Genomic DNA, 16,656 nt, shown 5'->3' on the forward strand with positions numbered 1-16,656 from the left:
CTACAAATCTTTGGTAAAATCACACTCAGAGTATTGTGTTCAGTTCTGGTCTCCTCATTATAGGTAGGATGTGGAAGCTATGGAGAGGGTGCAGAGGAGATTTATCAAAATGTTGCCTGGATTGGGAAACAAGTCTTATGAGGCAAGGTTAGCAGAGCCGGGACTTTTCATTTTGAAGAATAGAAGGATGAGAGGAGACTTGATAGAGGTCTACAAGATTGTGAGAGGCATAGATAGGGTGGACAACCAGCACCTGTTTCCTAAGGAAGTATCAGCAAACACCAGAGGACATAAGTACAAAGATAAGGGAGGGAAGTTTAGGGGAGACATCACTGGTAAGTTTTTTATACAGAGTTGTGGGTGCCTGGAATGCCTTGCCAGGGTTGGTGGTGGAGACTGAAACATGGGACATATAAGAGACTCTTACACAAACACATGGATGAAAGAACAATAGAGGATTATGGGGAAGGGAGGGTTTAGTACTTTTTTTTAGGAAGGGATAGAAGGGTCGGCACAACATTGAGGGCTAAAGGGCCTGTGCTGTGCTGTATTTTTCTATGTTGTATTACTATGAAAAAAAAATAATAGTGCACGAAAAGTAAGGCAGAGTCTTTGGTTCATTGATTATTCAGGAATCTGACGGCAGTGGGGAAGAATCTGTCCTTGTGCTGTTGAGTGCTCCTGTATCTTTTTCCTGAATGTTGTGTCAGAAAATTGAGCTGTCTTCTATTGCCTATTCTTTGTTGTGGCTTAAACCAAATTGTAATGACTTCCACCAGCAATTACAAACAATAAGTATTTCCACTTAAGTAGTGGAAGTAAGGCTTCAGTCAGTGCTAGGTAGCTTCAGATAGAATCAGAATTTATTGTCATGAACATGTCACAAAATTTGTTGTTTTGCAGCAGTATTACAATGAAAAATATTGCTGGGAATGTACTTGTAAAAATAAATAAATTAGTGCAAAAAATAATAAGAGAAAGTGAGGTAGCATCTGTGGTTCATTTTTTGTTCAGAAATCTGATGGCAAAGGGGAAGAAGCTGTCCTTGTGCTGCTGGGAGTGAGTCCTCAGGCTCCTGTAATTCCTTTGTGATGGTAGGAGTGTGAAGAGGGCATGGCCCAGGTGGTAAAGGTCATTGAGGATAGAGATTGCTTTCTTAAGCACCACCTCTTGTAGATGTCCTTGATGGAGTGGAGATTGATGGCTGTAATGGCGCTGGGTGAGTTCACAACTCTCTGGAGTCTTTTCTTGTTCTGTGGAGTGAAACACAAAAGTCTGCAACTGCTGTGATTGTAGTAAAAACATACAGTAAATGCTGAAGAAACTGAGCCAGACTCACAGCGTCTGTAGAAGGTAAAGATATATTCCTGGCTTTTTGAGCTGAGCACTTCTTAAAGATATAAGCAGGAATCTGATCAAAGACTGGGAGAGAAAGTGAGAAGAATGGGAGGGAGAGGAATCCACACCAACAAACAAAAGGTGTTAATTGGATATGATGAGGAAAGGTGAGAATAGATTTTGGCTCTGTGAAAGGAGGTGGAGGGAAAAGGGAAGAAAGAGAGAACTTGAGGAAAGGAAATGGGGACGAAGAAAGGGGGGAGTATTTATGGAAACTGGAGAAGTCAATGTTAATGCTATCCAGTTGGGGGGCACCCAGAAGAAAGATGAGGTGTTGATTCTCAAATTTGCAGGTGGACTCAGTCTGGCAATGCTTGAGACCATTGACAGTAATGTCAGATCAGGAATTGAAATGGGTGGCCACTGGGAGATCCTTGGTATTGCGGCGGATAGCCGAAGTTTACTTGTCTTGTCCATTGGCACCTCCATACTAGACAGTGATGCAACCAGTCAGTTAGTGTTAACCCCTTACAAAATTGGCATAAACATCAGTGTCACTGGATGCTGTAATTCCCATGGTCAAGTGGGAGCATAAATTTTATGTGTGAGCAGCATCGTGTAAAATAGACAGCTTAATCATATGATTCAATTCAAATGCACATTTTTTCAGTTGTATCCATTTTCTAAATTTTCAATTTAAAATATGTTGCTCTACCACACTCAATCTGTGCAGCCTCTTAAATCTTTTATTCCAGTTTTCCTATTCAGATCTCTTGTGCTTATGATTCCCTGTCCTCTCCATACCTACTCTTTGCCTCTTTATATCTGTAAAAACTTTTAGCTACTTCACTCTACTCTCTGCAAAACCTAACCTCAGGGGACACAACAGACTGTAAATAATACAATATTGTGCAAAAACCGATGGTCACCATTTCAGGTTGACACTGTATCGGGACTAGGAGTGCAAAGATGAGAAAATCATGAAAAGAGATGGGGGTGATGGGGGAGAGACAGGAGCTGGCTATCAATAGGTGCATCAAGTGAGGAGGAGTGGATGTAGCCAGGTGAGGGGGGTTGAGTGGAAATAGTGACAGAGGCTGAGAGGTCATGTGGAGACAACAAAGAGGTTTAGATTATACAATCTAATAAGAAAGGAAGGTGATCATTTGAACCAAATAAGGGAAGGAAGATGGGCAAAATTCTAGCCTTACTTTGTTCATTGAGTCTTAGAGACATGAAAACAGTATTTGGCCTGTCACATCCACACCAAAGCAGTGACACCCATTGCACGAATTGTATATCCCACCCCTGATATAAAAGATAGATTGTGGAATTTTTTAGAGATCAGTCAGATTACCCAATCTTTCCCCTCCTTGCTTAGAGATTGTTCCTATTTGCTTCTCCAGCCTTCACCAACCCAATGAGAAATTCAAGGCAATTGTGTACATTAAAAATGTGTATGATTTTATTGTTATATAATAAATTTGGTTACCATATATACCAATTTTCCAATAAACGATGTTGAAGGACAGTTCATACAATTTAAATAAATTTAAATTCACGTGCAGTGAGGGAAGGAATAGGAAGTTATGGCAGGTAAATGTGTGGCTGAAGACTTTGTACAGGTGGCAGAGATTCAGATTCATGGATCATTGGGATCTCTTCTGGGGAAGGTATGAGCTGTACAAAAGGGACGGGTTGCACCTGAACAGGAAGGGAACAAGTAACCTGGCAGGAAATTTTGTTGGAGCCTTTGGGGAGGGTTTAAACTACAAGGGTGTAGTTTGGTGAGGGGAAGACACCCAGAATAAAAGGGCAGTGAATAGGCCATAAGATACACAAGAACATATATTTAAAATTAAAAAAATAAAAAAAAAAATAAATATATATATACTTACAGACACACACTGTGTAGTGTGATTGTAAGGATGGATAGGCAGTCACTAGAGCAAAATTGAAAGTGTAAGAACAAGAGTTTAACTTGGGGTACTTTGGAAACAAAATTAAAAAGGGTGATGAATACAGCACTGAAGGTCTTGTATTTAAATACCTACAGTATAAGAGATAGGTTGATGATCTTGCAGCACAGCTGGAATTTGGCAGGAATGAGTCGTGGCTGAAAGAAGAACACAACCTGGACCTAATATCCCTGGATACACAGTGTATCAGGACAAGAAGGTTGGCAGAGGGGTTGGGGTGGTTCTGTTGGTTAAAAATAGAATTAAATTTTTGGAAAGAGGAGACATTAGATTAGAAGATATAGAATTCCTGAGGGTCGAATTAAGAAACTGTAAAGTAAAAAGACCCTGACAGGAGTTGTATACAGACCTCCAAACAGTAGCCAGGATGAGATGTGCAAACTTCAGAGGGAAATAGAGAAGGCATACAAAAGGGCAATGTTATAATGGTCATTGCAGGGATTTCAATACACAGGTTGATTGGGACAACCAGGTTGGTGTTGGATCCCAAGAGAAGGAATTTATCAAATGGTTTTCAGATGTATTTTTTTTTAGAACACTTGTGTCTGAGTTAAGGGAATGTTTAGAAGGCAGTGATTGTGATATGACAGAATTCGCCCTGCAGTTTGAGAGGAAGAAACTAAAATCTGATTTGTCATTATACCAGTGGAATAAAGGGGACCACAGAGGTATGAGAGAGGAGGATGGCAGAGTAGCAATGACTGGAATTTTTGTGAGAAGTAAGAAAGGTGCAAGATAGGTATATTCCAAAAAATAAATATTTGAGTGGAAAAGTGACACAACTGTGGATGACAATAGAAGTCAAAGCCAAAGTAAAAGCAAAAGAAGGGATACAAAGAAGCAAATGTTAGTGGAAAGGTAGAGGACTGGGAAGCATATAAAAGCTTACAGAAGGCAAGTAATGTCATTAGAAATGAAAAGATGAACTTTGAAGGGAAGCTAGCAAATAATATCAAAAAGTATACCAAAAGCTCTTTTAAGTATATTAAGAGTGAAAAAAAGGTGAGGGTAGAAATTGTAATGGGAGACAAGGAGATGGAAAGGAACTGAATGAGTATTTTGTACCAGTCTTCATTGTGGAAGATGTAAGCAGCACCCCTGACTTTCAAGGGTGTCATGGAAGAGAGATGAGTGCAGTCGTGATCACTAGCGAGAATGTGCTTGGGAAGGTGGATGGTCTCAAGGTAGATAAATCTGGACAAGATGAAATTCACCCTTGAGTCCTGAAAGAAGTAGTTATAGAGATTGTGGAGGCATTAGTAATAATCTTCCAAGAATTATTTGATTCTGGCAAAGTTTCAGAGGATTGGAAAATTGCAAAGTTCACTCTGCTGTTTAAAAAAGGGAGGGAGGCAGCAGAAAGGAAATTACAGTAGTTGAGAAGTTATTGGAGTTGATTGTCAAGGATGAGGTTATGAAGTACTTGGAGTGCATGAGGCCAGTCAGCATGGTTTCCTTCAGGGAAAATATACTGAATTTTTTTGAGGAAACCCCAAGCAGGCTAGACAAAGACTTGCAGTGGATGTTCTACAATTGGGCTTTCAAAAGGCCTTTGATAAGGTGCCTCATGTGCAAGACAAATGCCCATGGAATTACAGGAAAGATACTAACATGGGTAGAGCATTGGCTCATCAGCAGGAATCACAGAGAGAGAATAAAAAGGATCCTATTCTGGTTGGTTATTGATTACCAGTAATGTTCCGAGGGAGTCTGTGTTGGGGCCACTTCTTTTTACGTTATATGTTAATGATTTGGATTGAGGAATAAATGGTTTTGTCGCCAAGTTTGCATGATGATACAAAGGTAGAGGGGCAGGCAGTGATGGGGAAATGGAGAAGCTGCAGGAAAACTTTGATTAGGAGAATGGGCAAAGAAATGGCAAATGAAATAGAACGTTGGAAAGTGTACAGTCGTGCACTTTGGTAAAAGGAAATGATTTGGAAGGGGGGTAAATTCAAAATTCAGAGTTACAAAGGGACTTGGGAGTCTTTGTGGAGTATAACCAAAAGGATAACCTTCTGGTTGAGTCACTGGTGAAAGAAGGTCAATGCAATGCTGGTATTCATATCTAGAGGAATAGGATATAAGAGCAGGGATGTGATGTTGAGGCTTTATAAGGCGTGGGTGAGACCTCACTTAGAGTACAGGGTATAGTTTTTGGCTCCTTATTTACGAAGTGATGAGCTGGCATTAGAGAGGGTTCAGAGAAAATTCACCAGAATGGTTCCTGGAATGAAGGGATTAGCATATGAGAAACATTTGATGGCTCTTGACTGTACTGGTTGGAATTCAGAAGAATGAGGTGGACCTCATAGAAGTATTTTACATGTTGAAAGGCCTGGACTAAGTAGGTGTGGCAAAGCTGTTTCCCTTGGCAGGGGAGATGAGAACAAGAGGGCACAACTTCAGGATTGAAGGGCATCCATTTAAAACAGAGATGCAGAGGAATTTTTGTAGCCAGAGAGTGGTGAATCTCTGGAATTTGCAACCTTTGGCAGCTGTGGAGGCCAAGTCATTGGGTGTATTTAAGGCAGAGATTGATAGGTATCTGAATAAGGATATTAAAGGTTATGGGGAGAATTCAGGGGAGTGGGAGAATGGATCAGCTCATGATGGAATGGCAGAGCAGACTTGATAGGCCAAATACCCTACTTCTGCTCATATCTTATGGTCCTGCAATCTAAATACAATTTTTTAGTGCAAGCCTTCATATATTTTCTTGTTCAAAAATAGTGTTTCTAATGCAATTCTAGTAATAATTAATCCATAGAACAATACAGAATTATCTGACACCATCCTATTGCTTCTGATCATATTGACTCAAGCTTTGAACCTTATTTGATATCCCACTTTGTTAAAAGTAACACTAAAACTACAGATGCTGGAGTCTTGAGTAATATGTTTCTGGAGGAACTCAGCAGGTCAGGAAGCATCCATGGATAGAAATGATCACTCAACATTTCAGATCGTGACCTTTCATTGAGATCAATACGGGTGTGCCCCACTTTATGAAACTAGAGCATTCCTATGAAACCTTTTGTAAACCGAAATGGCATAAATTGAAGATCCATTCACTACTTTTGGGGGCTATTTTTGTAAAATTGAAAACCCATTCAAATTCTTTTGTAAACGTGAACGTAGCTCTCTTCATAATTCGAGTATTCACAAAGCGGGTTATACCTGTAATTCTAATTTGTTGACTGCATTATATTAGCAAGAACTGACACAATTTCAATGAATTGTTATGGCCAGTGCACATTTGTCCATCTAAGAATCTAGATGTAGAATCTAGTCTAGAATAATTGAGTGTTTACCTGACCAGAATAACATGGGCCTTTTGCACACAAGCAAATTTTGACACTCATATAAAATACCCGGCGTTGCCTGGGAAATAAAACACTCAGTTGTTGACTACATGGTTGAAACATGGAATGCCTGGCAGCATCAGCACTGAGGCGGGCTTGGTGTTGTTCCTTAGTTTCCTGCTGCCTGCTCCTTGTTTGTCTGAAGGCCTGAGCACTGAGAGGAGCATATCACTGCTATTCTGTTTCCTGCTGCCTGCTCCTTGTTTGTCTGAAGGCCTGAGCACTAAGGTAGGCCTGGTGTTGCTGTTGTTTCTTGCTGCCTGCTCCTTGCCTGTCTGGAGGCCTGAGCACTGAAATGGGTGTATCACTGCTGTTCTGTTTCCTGCTGCCTGCTCCTTGCATTTCTGGAAACATTAACAGTGAGGTGAGACTGATGTTCCTCTGCTGCCTCTGGGCTTTTGAAGAGCTTCTGCCAATGTGGCTTCGCTTTTTTGGGCTCATATTAAACTGGGTTTGGCCACTTTGTTTTTATTCTGAATGTACATCAATGCACAGCTCTATAACTAATTGATGTGTCCTTGGTGCGTTCAATTTTGTTTTGAACTTCATATGGCCTTAAAGGTTTAATTTAATGTAGTCATGACATTCAGTATCAGATGTACTACAATTATAGTAGACAGTAATGCAAGTCAGTGCTGGTAAAAACTTGTATAATAAACAGTAAAGTTTGTCAGTGCAAGCTGGTCAAAAACCACCTTTGAACTTCCTATGATCTTAAAAGTTAAATTCAATGTGGTCATGATATTCAGCATTAAATGTTACCCCTACTGATCCTCCTTGGACATTTCTAGAGTACTCCATATTGATTTGCATAGAGTACAGACAGACATTCATGCACAAATATATATTAGATGATATATCAAGTACTAATGAAACATTGTTGTCATTGCACAAGTTTGGAGACATTTGTTACTTTGCTTTGTTCATAGAACCATAGAGATATACAACATGGAGACAGGCCATTCTGCACACCAATCACTGGGCATCCATCCGCACTAATCCTATATCCCAGCACATAGCCCATATTCTTGAATGTCTAAGCAATTCAAGTGCTCATCTATAAAGTTCATAAATGCTGTCATTGACCCTGCTGCAACCACCCATTTGGACACCAATGTGTTCCAGGAACTCATCGCTCTGGGTGAAATAGGTCCCCCTGATATTCCCCCTGAATCTCTTCCCTCTTATCCTAAATCTATGTCCTCTTGTCTTCCTCTGATATAGAACATAGAACATTACAGCAGTACAAGCCCTTTGGCCCATGATGTTGTACCGATCCATAAATGCTAACTAAAAATTATAAACCCTTCCTACCACATAATCCTCTATATTTCTTTCATCCATGTGCCTGTTTAAAGTCCTGTCAAATGCCCCTATTATTCCAGCCTCCACTACCACCTCAGCAATGTATTCCAGGCACCCACAACTCTCTTAAGTTAAAAAAAATTAACTCTAATTTCTTCCCTAAACTTTCCTTCATTCACTTTGTTCAGCTGTCCTCTGGTATTTGCTACTCCCACCTGGAAAAACGTTGCTGGCTGTGTACCTTATCTATGTCTCTCATAATCTTCTATACCTCTATTAAGTCACTTCTCATCCTTTTTTGCTCCAAAGAGAAAATCCCTTGCTCTGCTAACTTTGCCTCATAAGACATACTTTCTAGTTCAGGCAACATCCTGGTAAATCTCCTCTACACCCTCTCCAAAGCTTCCACATCTTTCCTGTAATGAGGTGACCAGAACTGAACACAATATTCCAAGTGTGATCTTACCAGAGATTTATAGAGCTGCAACATTGCCTCCCAACTCCTGAACTCAACCCCCCAATTAATGAAGTCCAGCATACCATATGCTTTCTTAACTGTCCTATCAACCTGTGCGACAACTTTGAGAGATTTGTGGATTTTGACCCCAAGGTCCCTCTGTTTGCCACACTGTTAAGTATCCTACCATTAACCTTGTACTCTGCTTTCAAGTTTGACCTTCCAAAGTACAGCACCTCACACTTATTGAACTCCATCTGCCACTCTTCTGCCCAACTCTACATTCTGTCTCTATCCTATTGGAATCTACACCAGCCTTCAATGCTATCCACAACACCTCCAACCTTTGTATCATCTGCAAAATTACTGACCCATCCCTCTTCTTCATCCAGGTAATTTATAAAAATCACATAGATCAGGGCTCACAGAACAGATCCCTGCGGTACTCCACTGGTCACTGACCTCCAGGCAGAATACTTCCTGCCCACTATTATTCTCTACTTTCCACAAGCAAGCAATGTTGTATCCTTGCAGCCAAAGTTCCATGGATCCCATGCCTCATGACTTTCTAAACAGTCTCCCATGGGGACCTTTCCAAATGCCTTACTAAAATCCATATACACCATATTTACTTTCCTACCTTCATCAATTTCTTTTGTTACTTCCTTAAAAAACTCAAATTAGGCTCATGAGGCACAGCCTTACTTTCACAAAGTCATGCTGCCTGTCTCTGAGAAGGAGAGTATTCTCTAAATGCTCATAAATCCTGCCCTTAAGAATCCTCTCCAATAGTTTGCCATCACTGATGTGAAACTTACTGGTCTATAATTCCCTGGATTCTCCTTATTACCTTTTTTAAACAAGGGGATCGCATTTGCCATTCTCTAGTCCTTCGGCACCTCCACTGTGGCCAAGAGAACGCAAAGATCATCTTGAATACCCCAGCAATCTCTTCCCTCCTTTCCCATGGCAACTGGGGTATATTTCATCCAGTCGTAGGAAGATCAATCCTAATGTTTTTAAGAATATCCAGCACTTCCTCTTTCTTAATGTCAACAGGGTGCAGCACATAATCTTGTGCTATTCTGACCTCATCTTCACCAAGGTCCTTTTCTCTGGTGAATACTGAAGCAAAGTATTCATTCCCCAACCTCATCAGTGTCAAGGTACATGTTGCCTCCTTTATCCTTAAGCTGTCCTACCTTCCCTATCGTCATCCTTCTGTTCTACAAGTAAGCATAGAATGCCTTAGAAGTTTCCTTAATCCTACTTCCCAAGGCCTTCTCATGTCCCCTTGTAGTTCTCCAAAGTCTGCTCTTAAGTTCCTTCCTGGGTACCGTATAATTTTCATGAGCCCTTCCTGTCTTTTGCTTCCAAAACCTTTGTGTGCATTTTTCTTCCTCTTAACTAGCTGTCTCACCTCTTTTGTCAACCATGGTTCCCTTATCCTACCATCTTTTTCCTGTTTCAGTGGGACAAACCTATCCAGAACCCCACACAAATGATCCATAAACATCTTCCGCATTACTTCTGTGCTTTCTCACAAGAGCATCTGTTCACAATTTACTTTCCCTAGTTCCTGCCTCATCCCATCATAATTAGAGCTTCCCTAATTAAACACTTTCCCATTTTGTCTGCTTTTATCTTTTTACACGGTTATGCTAAAGCTCAGGGAGTTGTGGTCACTCCCACCAAAATGCTCCCCCACCAAGAGGTCAGTCACCCAACTTGGTTCATTACCCAGTACTAGATCCAGAATTACCTCTCCTCTCGTTGGCTGGTTCATGTAATGAGTCAGGAAACCTTCTTGGAAACTCCTGACAAATTCTGCCCCATCTATCCCTCTTGCAATAAGGAGATGCCAGTCAATACAGAAAAATGCATGGTATCCAGAATTTAAGCAACCTACAGCCTTAAACAAGTGGCAAAAATATTGAGGAAAATAATTTTTTAAATTAAAATAAATAGGAATAAAATAATGGGTAAAAAATTCGTAAGTTTAAAATTGTAAAAGTAAATATTCTATGAAATAAAACATAAACTTTTGGTGAAGATGGGAGCAAATATTCAGCCAGCAGAGTGCCTTGGTTGTGCTTTGCTCATAGCAGCTGTTTGAATAAAGTTATGTGAAACAGCAATGGCTGGTTGATGAAGAGCTTGATGCCACTTGCCATTGGGGTACTCTCTTAAAGTGTCTTCGTATCCCTGCTTAGTAACAGCCACCCTGGTCAGAGGTTTTATCTGTAAACTTTTGGGGGGGGGGGTGTTTACTTATGTTATTGTTCAATTTTTGGCCAGCGCCATGGATGAGGAGGAACCTGCAGATGCAGCGACAGTTAAATGTTTTCAAAGAATGTGACTGAAAATAAAGTAAAATGCTTTAAGGTTTACATATACTTGCAAATGAAGTTTGTTCAGTGTAAGTACAATATAGTATTTTTATCTTTGAAACTGTTTATTCTTAATGCAGGTGTATTAGTTAGGCATCGTAAGAGCAAGTATCCAGCATCTACCAATCCCTATAGGTGCTGGATACCAAGGGTTTTACTGTACTTAGGAAACAGCAACCCTGTTATTTGTGCTCCATTCCAAAATCTGCCTGCTAATCTGTTTCTCAATGTCCCAAACGCTAAATGGAGGCCGAGAGACTACTCCCAATACAGTGATTGCTCCCTTCCTATCTGTGACTTCTAACCACACCAACTCAGTAGACATCCCCTTCACAGCATCCTCTCTTTCTGCAGCTGTAATGCAATCCCTATGGTGATAAGATACTGTTGGAAAAAGTTTCCTGCAGTCTACTTTAGCTGTATACCTCATAATTTTATTTGTTCCTTCTTGATCTTCCTTGCTCCAGGGAGAAGAGACCTAACTTCCTCAGGCTCTCCTCATACCTAAAACCGTCAATCACAGGCAAATTCTTGGTGAATTTCTTCTGCATCCCCTCTAGAGTCATCTCATCCTTTCTCTGGGACTCAGAACTGCATACAGAACTCCAGCTGGGATGAGTCAAAGTTTTATACAATTAGAGCATAACCTCTCTGCTGTTGTTAGGTGCAAACGAGATAAATTAACTTTTTTCTAAATAATCTGAATATAAAATTTCCATATTTGCAATTACTTAAAAGAAAAATAATATAAATCTTCCAGAGCATTCAGTTGTGCCGTCATCATTTTAATGCATTATCCATCCATATAAATTTAAACTTTAAATCTGTGTGCACTATACTGAGATCCAGACGCTCACAAAAGCATTGTGCAGTGAGCGAAGCAGACCAGGTGGTCCTCAATACATTTTCAAGTGCAATCTAAACAGGACAGCCATAGCAATTCCTGTGCCTGGGAGTGGGGGAGAACCTGATTTCTGTATTTAACAAAGTATTTCTGTGGAAATTTGTATGTGTGACAAGGTAAGGTTCAATTATCCTTTTGTACAAGACCAAGAGCCAGCTTCCCTGTCTTTTTCATGTGAAGAAAGAAAATTGAGCATGCAGATAGTATGTACATGGGCTCATGCTTAGTACAGGGAGGAGAATATTGTGGTAAGAGCATCCTTGTTCAGTTACTTAATCCAAACTTGGATTTAATATTTACCTATGCACCATTGAAATAAAGAGATTGCTGGGTTTTTATAAATATTAAATGTCAGGATCTTTGTCTTGAATGCTTAAACTAAAGTTGGTTCATTGGATAAAATTACAACACAAGAGGCACTACAGTTAGTTTGCTTATAGTTTATGCTGCTTTTGCTATGTATACAAATTTTGTTACTTGATATTAAATTTGTTTTGATTAAAAAGAGCAAAATATTGCAACAGCCTTAATTTTCACACTTATATACAGTATTACCATGTTTCTGGCTTTCGAGCAAATTTGGTTGTGTGACTTTTCACCCACCTGAAATATTTTTTGGGATTGCCAATGCTGACAGGATTTCTTTCTGCACCAAGGTCTTTGAAGTTGAAAAACAATGACTTTCATTGCTTTCCCTTGCACTGTCGGTTCCTATACGTCAGTGATGAAAGTGATGTATCAGTGGAAGACTTGTGGTGTATCCTTTAAACAAAGAAGAGCTTAGATTGTCTGATTTTTTTCATTCAATTTAGCTTTCTGCAATGGATTTAATGCAATATGAAGCTGGCTTGAGAAAAGCACAATAGATTGGCAAACTAACTGAATTAACTGAGCTTGGAGGAATATATTTGTAACGTGGCAGAAGTTCTTTGCCATTTAAAGGTTTTGCCAAAATGGGATTTTCTTGCTGATTGCACTATTTTTGAGTCATCCATTTGGCCTTAGTAACATGTTATGAAAGAAGTACATATTATTCAATTTTGCAATTTGTTTGAAAAGCATCTATATATATTTATTTTGTTAATGTTTGGGGAAAATCAAAGAAACTAGTTTACCATTATATATGTATACATATTACTATATTTTCCTCTTTTTAGTATATTTATAGCTAGATTCTGTTTGACTGTTTTCTATCGAGTTCTAATACTATTTATGAAATAACTGCCCAATTAAACTGGTTCACATTGTGCATATACATTTGTGTACAAATGTGAAATATGTGGATGGAATCATATTTTTATATTTATTACAATAACATTTATCTTCTTTGTAATGCCAACTAGACTTTAAAAAAAAAGAACATTATAATAACTTGATTATGAGATGCAGAGAGGTTAGTTTTGTTTCTTTTTTTTAAAAAGTGTCCCAAAGCTGTGCTGTTCACAAGAGGCAATTGACTGCAATTTCAATGTGCATGTTGTGTGGTTTAGATATTTGTAAATGAGGCATTCTGTGATCATAGGAGAGGGTAAACTGTTACCTTCTCCTGAGGATTCTGTATCCCACACCTCCTTAAGGCAAGAGAATAGGCCATTAGAGGACCCCTTCATTACTTATTGTCTTAATGCAGAGGGAGGGTACAGCCTTGGTTGCATTTGATAACCAGTTTCAACATTCAGCAGACTAAGCTATTAGTCATGCATCTCAGCCTTTCTCTATTTACTTTCAGAACACTTAGAAATAATACAAGATTAGCAGTAGAATATAATATTTTTGTGGGTACAACATATCCTGGTATCTGCTATTTCCACACATTACAGCTATTTAGTCCTTTGGGAGTATTATGTTTTGACAGAATGCTGTTTGAATTCAGATGTATGAATATTGGAGGGCAAAAGAAAGCTTAACATTAGGTTATTATTATTAGTTTTTTAATATAAATCACACACAAATTTGGACAATAAATGGCAAAAACAAACATTTTCAATTTTTTTTCCTGAATATACTTCAATCTTTTGGCTGTATTGTGAGTTATTTCATTTGGAGCAACACTAACAACCAGCTCTTATCAGAGAAAGTGAGAGAAACTAGGTTGAATTGATCAATTCCCATTTAGTAACGTAGTATGCTGGAATAAAGGAACAAAGCAATTACTTGAGATGTTAGTATTTGATACAGCATATACATAAATCAATGATCAAGATGTTTATTTTAATGATCTACAATTCATCTTTGCATATATGTAGGAATAAAACTTAATTAATTAAAGTTAAAATGTTAAAAACCAAATTTGGATAATGCTATAGAAAAAAAAATGGTAATTTTTGACAGAATGAAATGGAGGATCATCGTACTGAGCGATTGCGTAAATCTACCGAACGTTTGCGGAGTCCTGTGATGTTCAGCAAAGATTCAGCTGTGAGACGAACTCATCTTCAGTCATTTAGTCAGTATGTGGAAAACAGACCAGGTGAGGAACTCATAAGATAAGAATGTTAAAATTCTGTTTTGCGTTTAATTTTGATCAGCTGTTCGAGAAGCTTCAGAGCAAAACTGAAATCAACCTACTCGGTATGAATCATTAGCTGTGCTCAAGGTGAAGCTGATAGGTTTATGCAATTTCTGAATATCTTTTTGTCTTTTTTTAAACTAAGAGATTAAAAGACAGAGATCAATACAAGAAGATACAAAGAAAGGAAATGAGGAAAGGATGGAAATATGTGAAACAACTCCAAGAAAGCCATTGGAAGATGAAGTATATAGTGTATGTTTATTTTTTTTATGATTGCTGATTTTTTTTTAGACATATAAAGAAATACTGTCTTTATTGCTAGAAAATGAGATGTTGAGTTTTCAGATGTCAATCACACACTTTTTCAATGCAAATCAAAAGGGGTGCACCACTGAATTAGTCTGCAGTGTAGTGATAATTGTCAGATAAAAGATGAATTTTTCAGACTTGCACATCCTCCGCATCCTTGAGACATTTCCATCAGGGCACTTCCCATAAAGAGATTCTAGTATTGATCTACCAGGAGGATTTTAATTATTACAGAAGAAGATACAGCAAGCTTCAGTTGGAAGGCAAAGTCACTGGAGACCTGCTAGAATTTCCCAGACAACCAATTTTGTTGGCATGGGTTAATGGGTGTTCAACCTTTCCATTATACGGATCAGCCATGAATTACCAGCTGAATGATGTTTGCATTAATATAATATATATGATAATTTTTTTCACTTAATTAATGGGGAGGTTCAGCACAGTGAGAAAATAGGCTGATCATCTGTAAAATTGATTTGTGAAGAAAAATTTGATGGACAGTAAAGAAGAAACTTACTGAATGGACAGAAGTAAAAGAATTCAGGGAAAAAATTGGGAAATGTATTATCTTCATTTGAGTCTTTTTAACCCAAAATATTACGTTGATTGTTGCTTTATATTCAGAAAACAAATAAATGAAAAGGCATTTTACTGTGAGTTTTAGAGACACACAGCAGAGACTCATGACCCTAAAACTCAGACTGAAAACAATTTCCCACATTAATTTTTTCTTGCTATAGCTCAGTGGGTTTAGTTTTATTTACATCAGAAGAAACAAAAACATTTAACTTTTTTATTCTTTGGGAGTTCAGTCAATGGGTATTAGCACATTAAACACAATCTGTAAATATTTTCTTGCACTTCGCACTAAATTAAGGAATACATTTTTATAATTACCTTATGTATTTCACTGTAATATTTTTTTCTAATCAACAGAAAGGGTTTAAAGACACGAGTCAGTATGTTGTCGGAGAATTGGCAGCGCTGGAGAATGAGCAGAAACAAATTGACACACGGGCCGCGGTAGTGGAGAAGCACCTTCGCTATCTCATGGACACAGGTACGGTGCCCAATTACACTGTAAACAGTTTTGGCAAATTGAGTGTTCACAAACTCTTATAGAGTTTGAAAGTGTGAATCTTTGAAGCCTGAATGTTCAGCAAACTGCCTTGAAAATGAAAGGCTGTGAGTCGCAGCCACCTCTCTGGGCACTGGTGATAAGAGTGCCTTCATGGGAAGTGATAACTCACCCTGATACTGTGTGAGCCAGCACTATTGAACAGTGTGTTCATCCATGCAGAGCTGGAATACATATCCGTGCCTCATTGATATGCTGCAGCAAAATTTGAGATCTCCACTGTTCCCCTGATTCAGATGAAAACAGTTGGCCTGCTACAGCCAAGTACTGCATGAAACCATGTATACAGAGTAAATGAAAGGTTGTATTGACTAAACAGCAAAAATTTTAGAGCTGTTATAGATACTTGCCAATTATTTTTTCCAAGAATAGGTAGGAAGAATTCCATATGTTCATTTTCTTTTATAAATTATTCTATGACAATGTGATAATCACAGCCATACATAAATGTACAGTATATGTTGAATTCTAAAGATACTAGAATAAGTTAAAAGTTATAGAAATATATAATTGTAGTTTTAGAAACAGGGAAATGAGACAAGAGGCAAGCTGCTATGTGCCTTGGTTAATATCATGGGAATATTTAAGACTATAAATTGTTATCATTCTGCATTAATTATTCAGACACTCAAGGGAAAAGAAGGTTGCAAAATAGAGGGCAGTGATTTTGTACTTATGTCCAGTCCAAAGGGATCCTCAGTTTCTTTGAATGAGGACACAGTTAGTATAGCAGTTATCGTAACGCCTTTACAGTGCCAGCGATTGGGACCGGGGTTTGAATCCCAAGCTGTCTGTAAGGAGTTTGTATGTTCTCCCTGTGTCTGTGTGGGTTTTTTCCAGGGTCTCTGGTTTCCTCCCATTGTTCAAAATGTACAAGGGTTGTGAGTTAATTGGGTGTAATTGGGCGGCACAGACTCATGGGCCAAAAAGACTTGTTATCGTGCTATATGACTAAATTA

At 38.6% G+C, this 16,656-nt stretch overlaps 1 protein-coding gene across 15 annotated transcripts in view; it reads left to right on the top strand.

Annotated features, from left to right (window-relative positions):
• The window catches only part of ehbp1 (EH domain binding protein 1), a 561,098-nt gene that overhangs the window by 464,792 nt on the left and 79,650 nt on the right, over positions 1–16,656 (top strand). For all 15 annotated transcript variants that reach the window (XR_011355819.1, XR_011355820.1, XM_069931681.1 and 12 more), the window contains 3 exons: positions 14,070–14,208; positions 14,393–14,502; positions 15,496–15,619. Coding sequence is in view for 13 of the 15 variants with exons in the window: in XM_069931681.1 (XP_069787782.1) it covers positions 14,070–14,208; positions 14,393–14,502; positions 15,496–15,619 (373 nt within the window). In the remaining 2 variants the exon portion in view is untranslated. The remainder of the gene's footprint in view (positions 1–14,069; positions 14,209–14,392; positions 14,503–15,495; positions 15,620–16,656) is intronic.

The sequence above is a fragment of the Narcine bancroftii genome, chromosome 4, assembly GCF_036971445.1.
Source record: "Narcine bancroftii isolate sNarBan1 chromosome 4, sNarBan1.hap1, whole genome shotgun sequence".
Lineage (NCBI taxonomy): Eukaryota > Metazoa > Chordata > Chondrichthyes > Torpediniformes > Narcinidae > Narcine > Narcine bancroftii.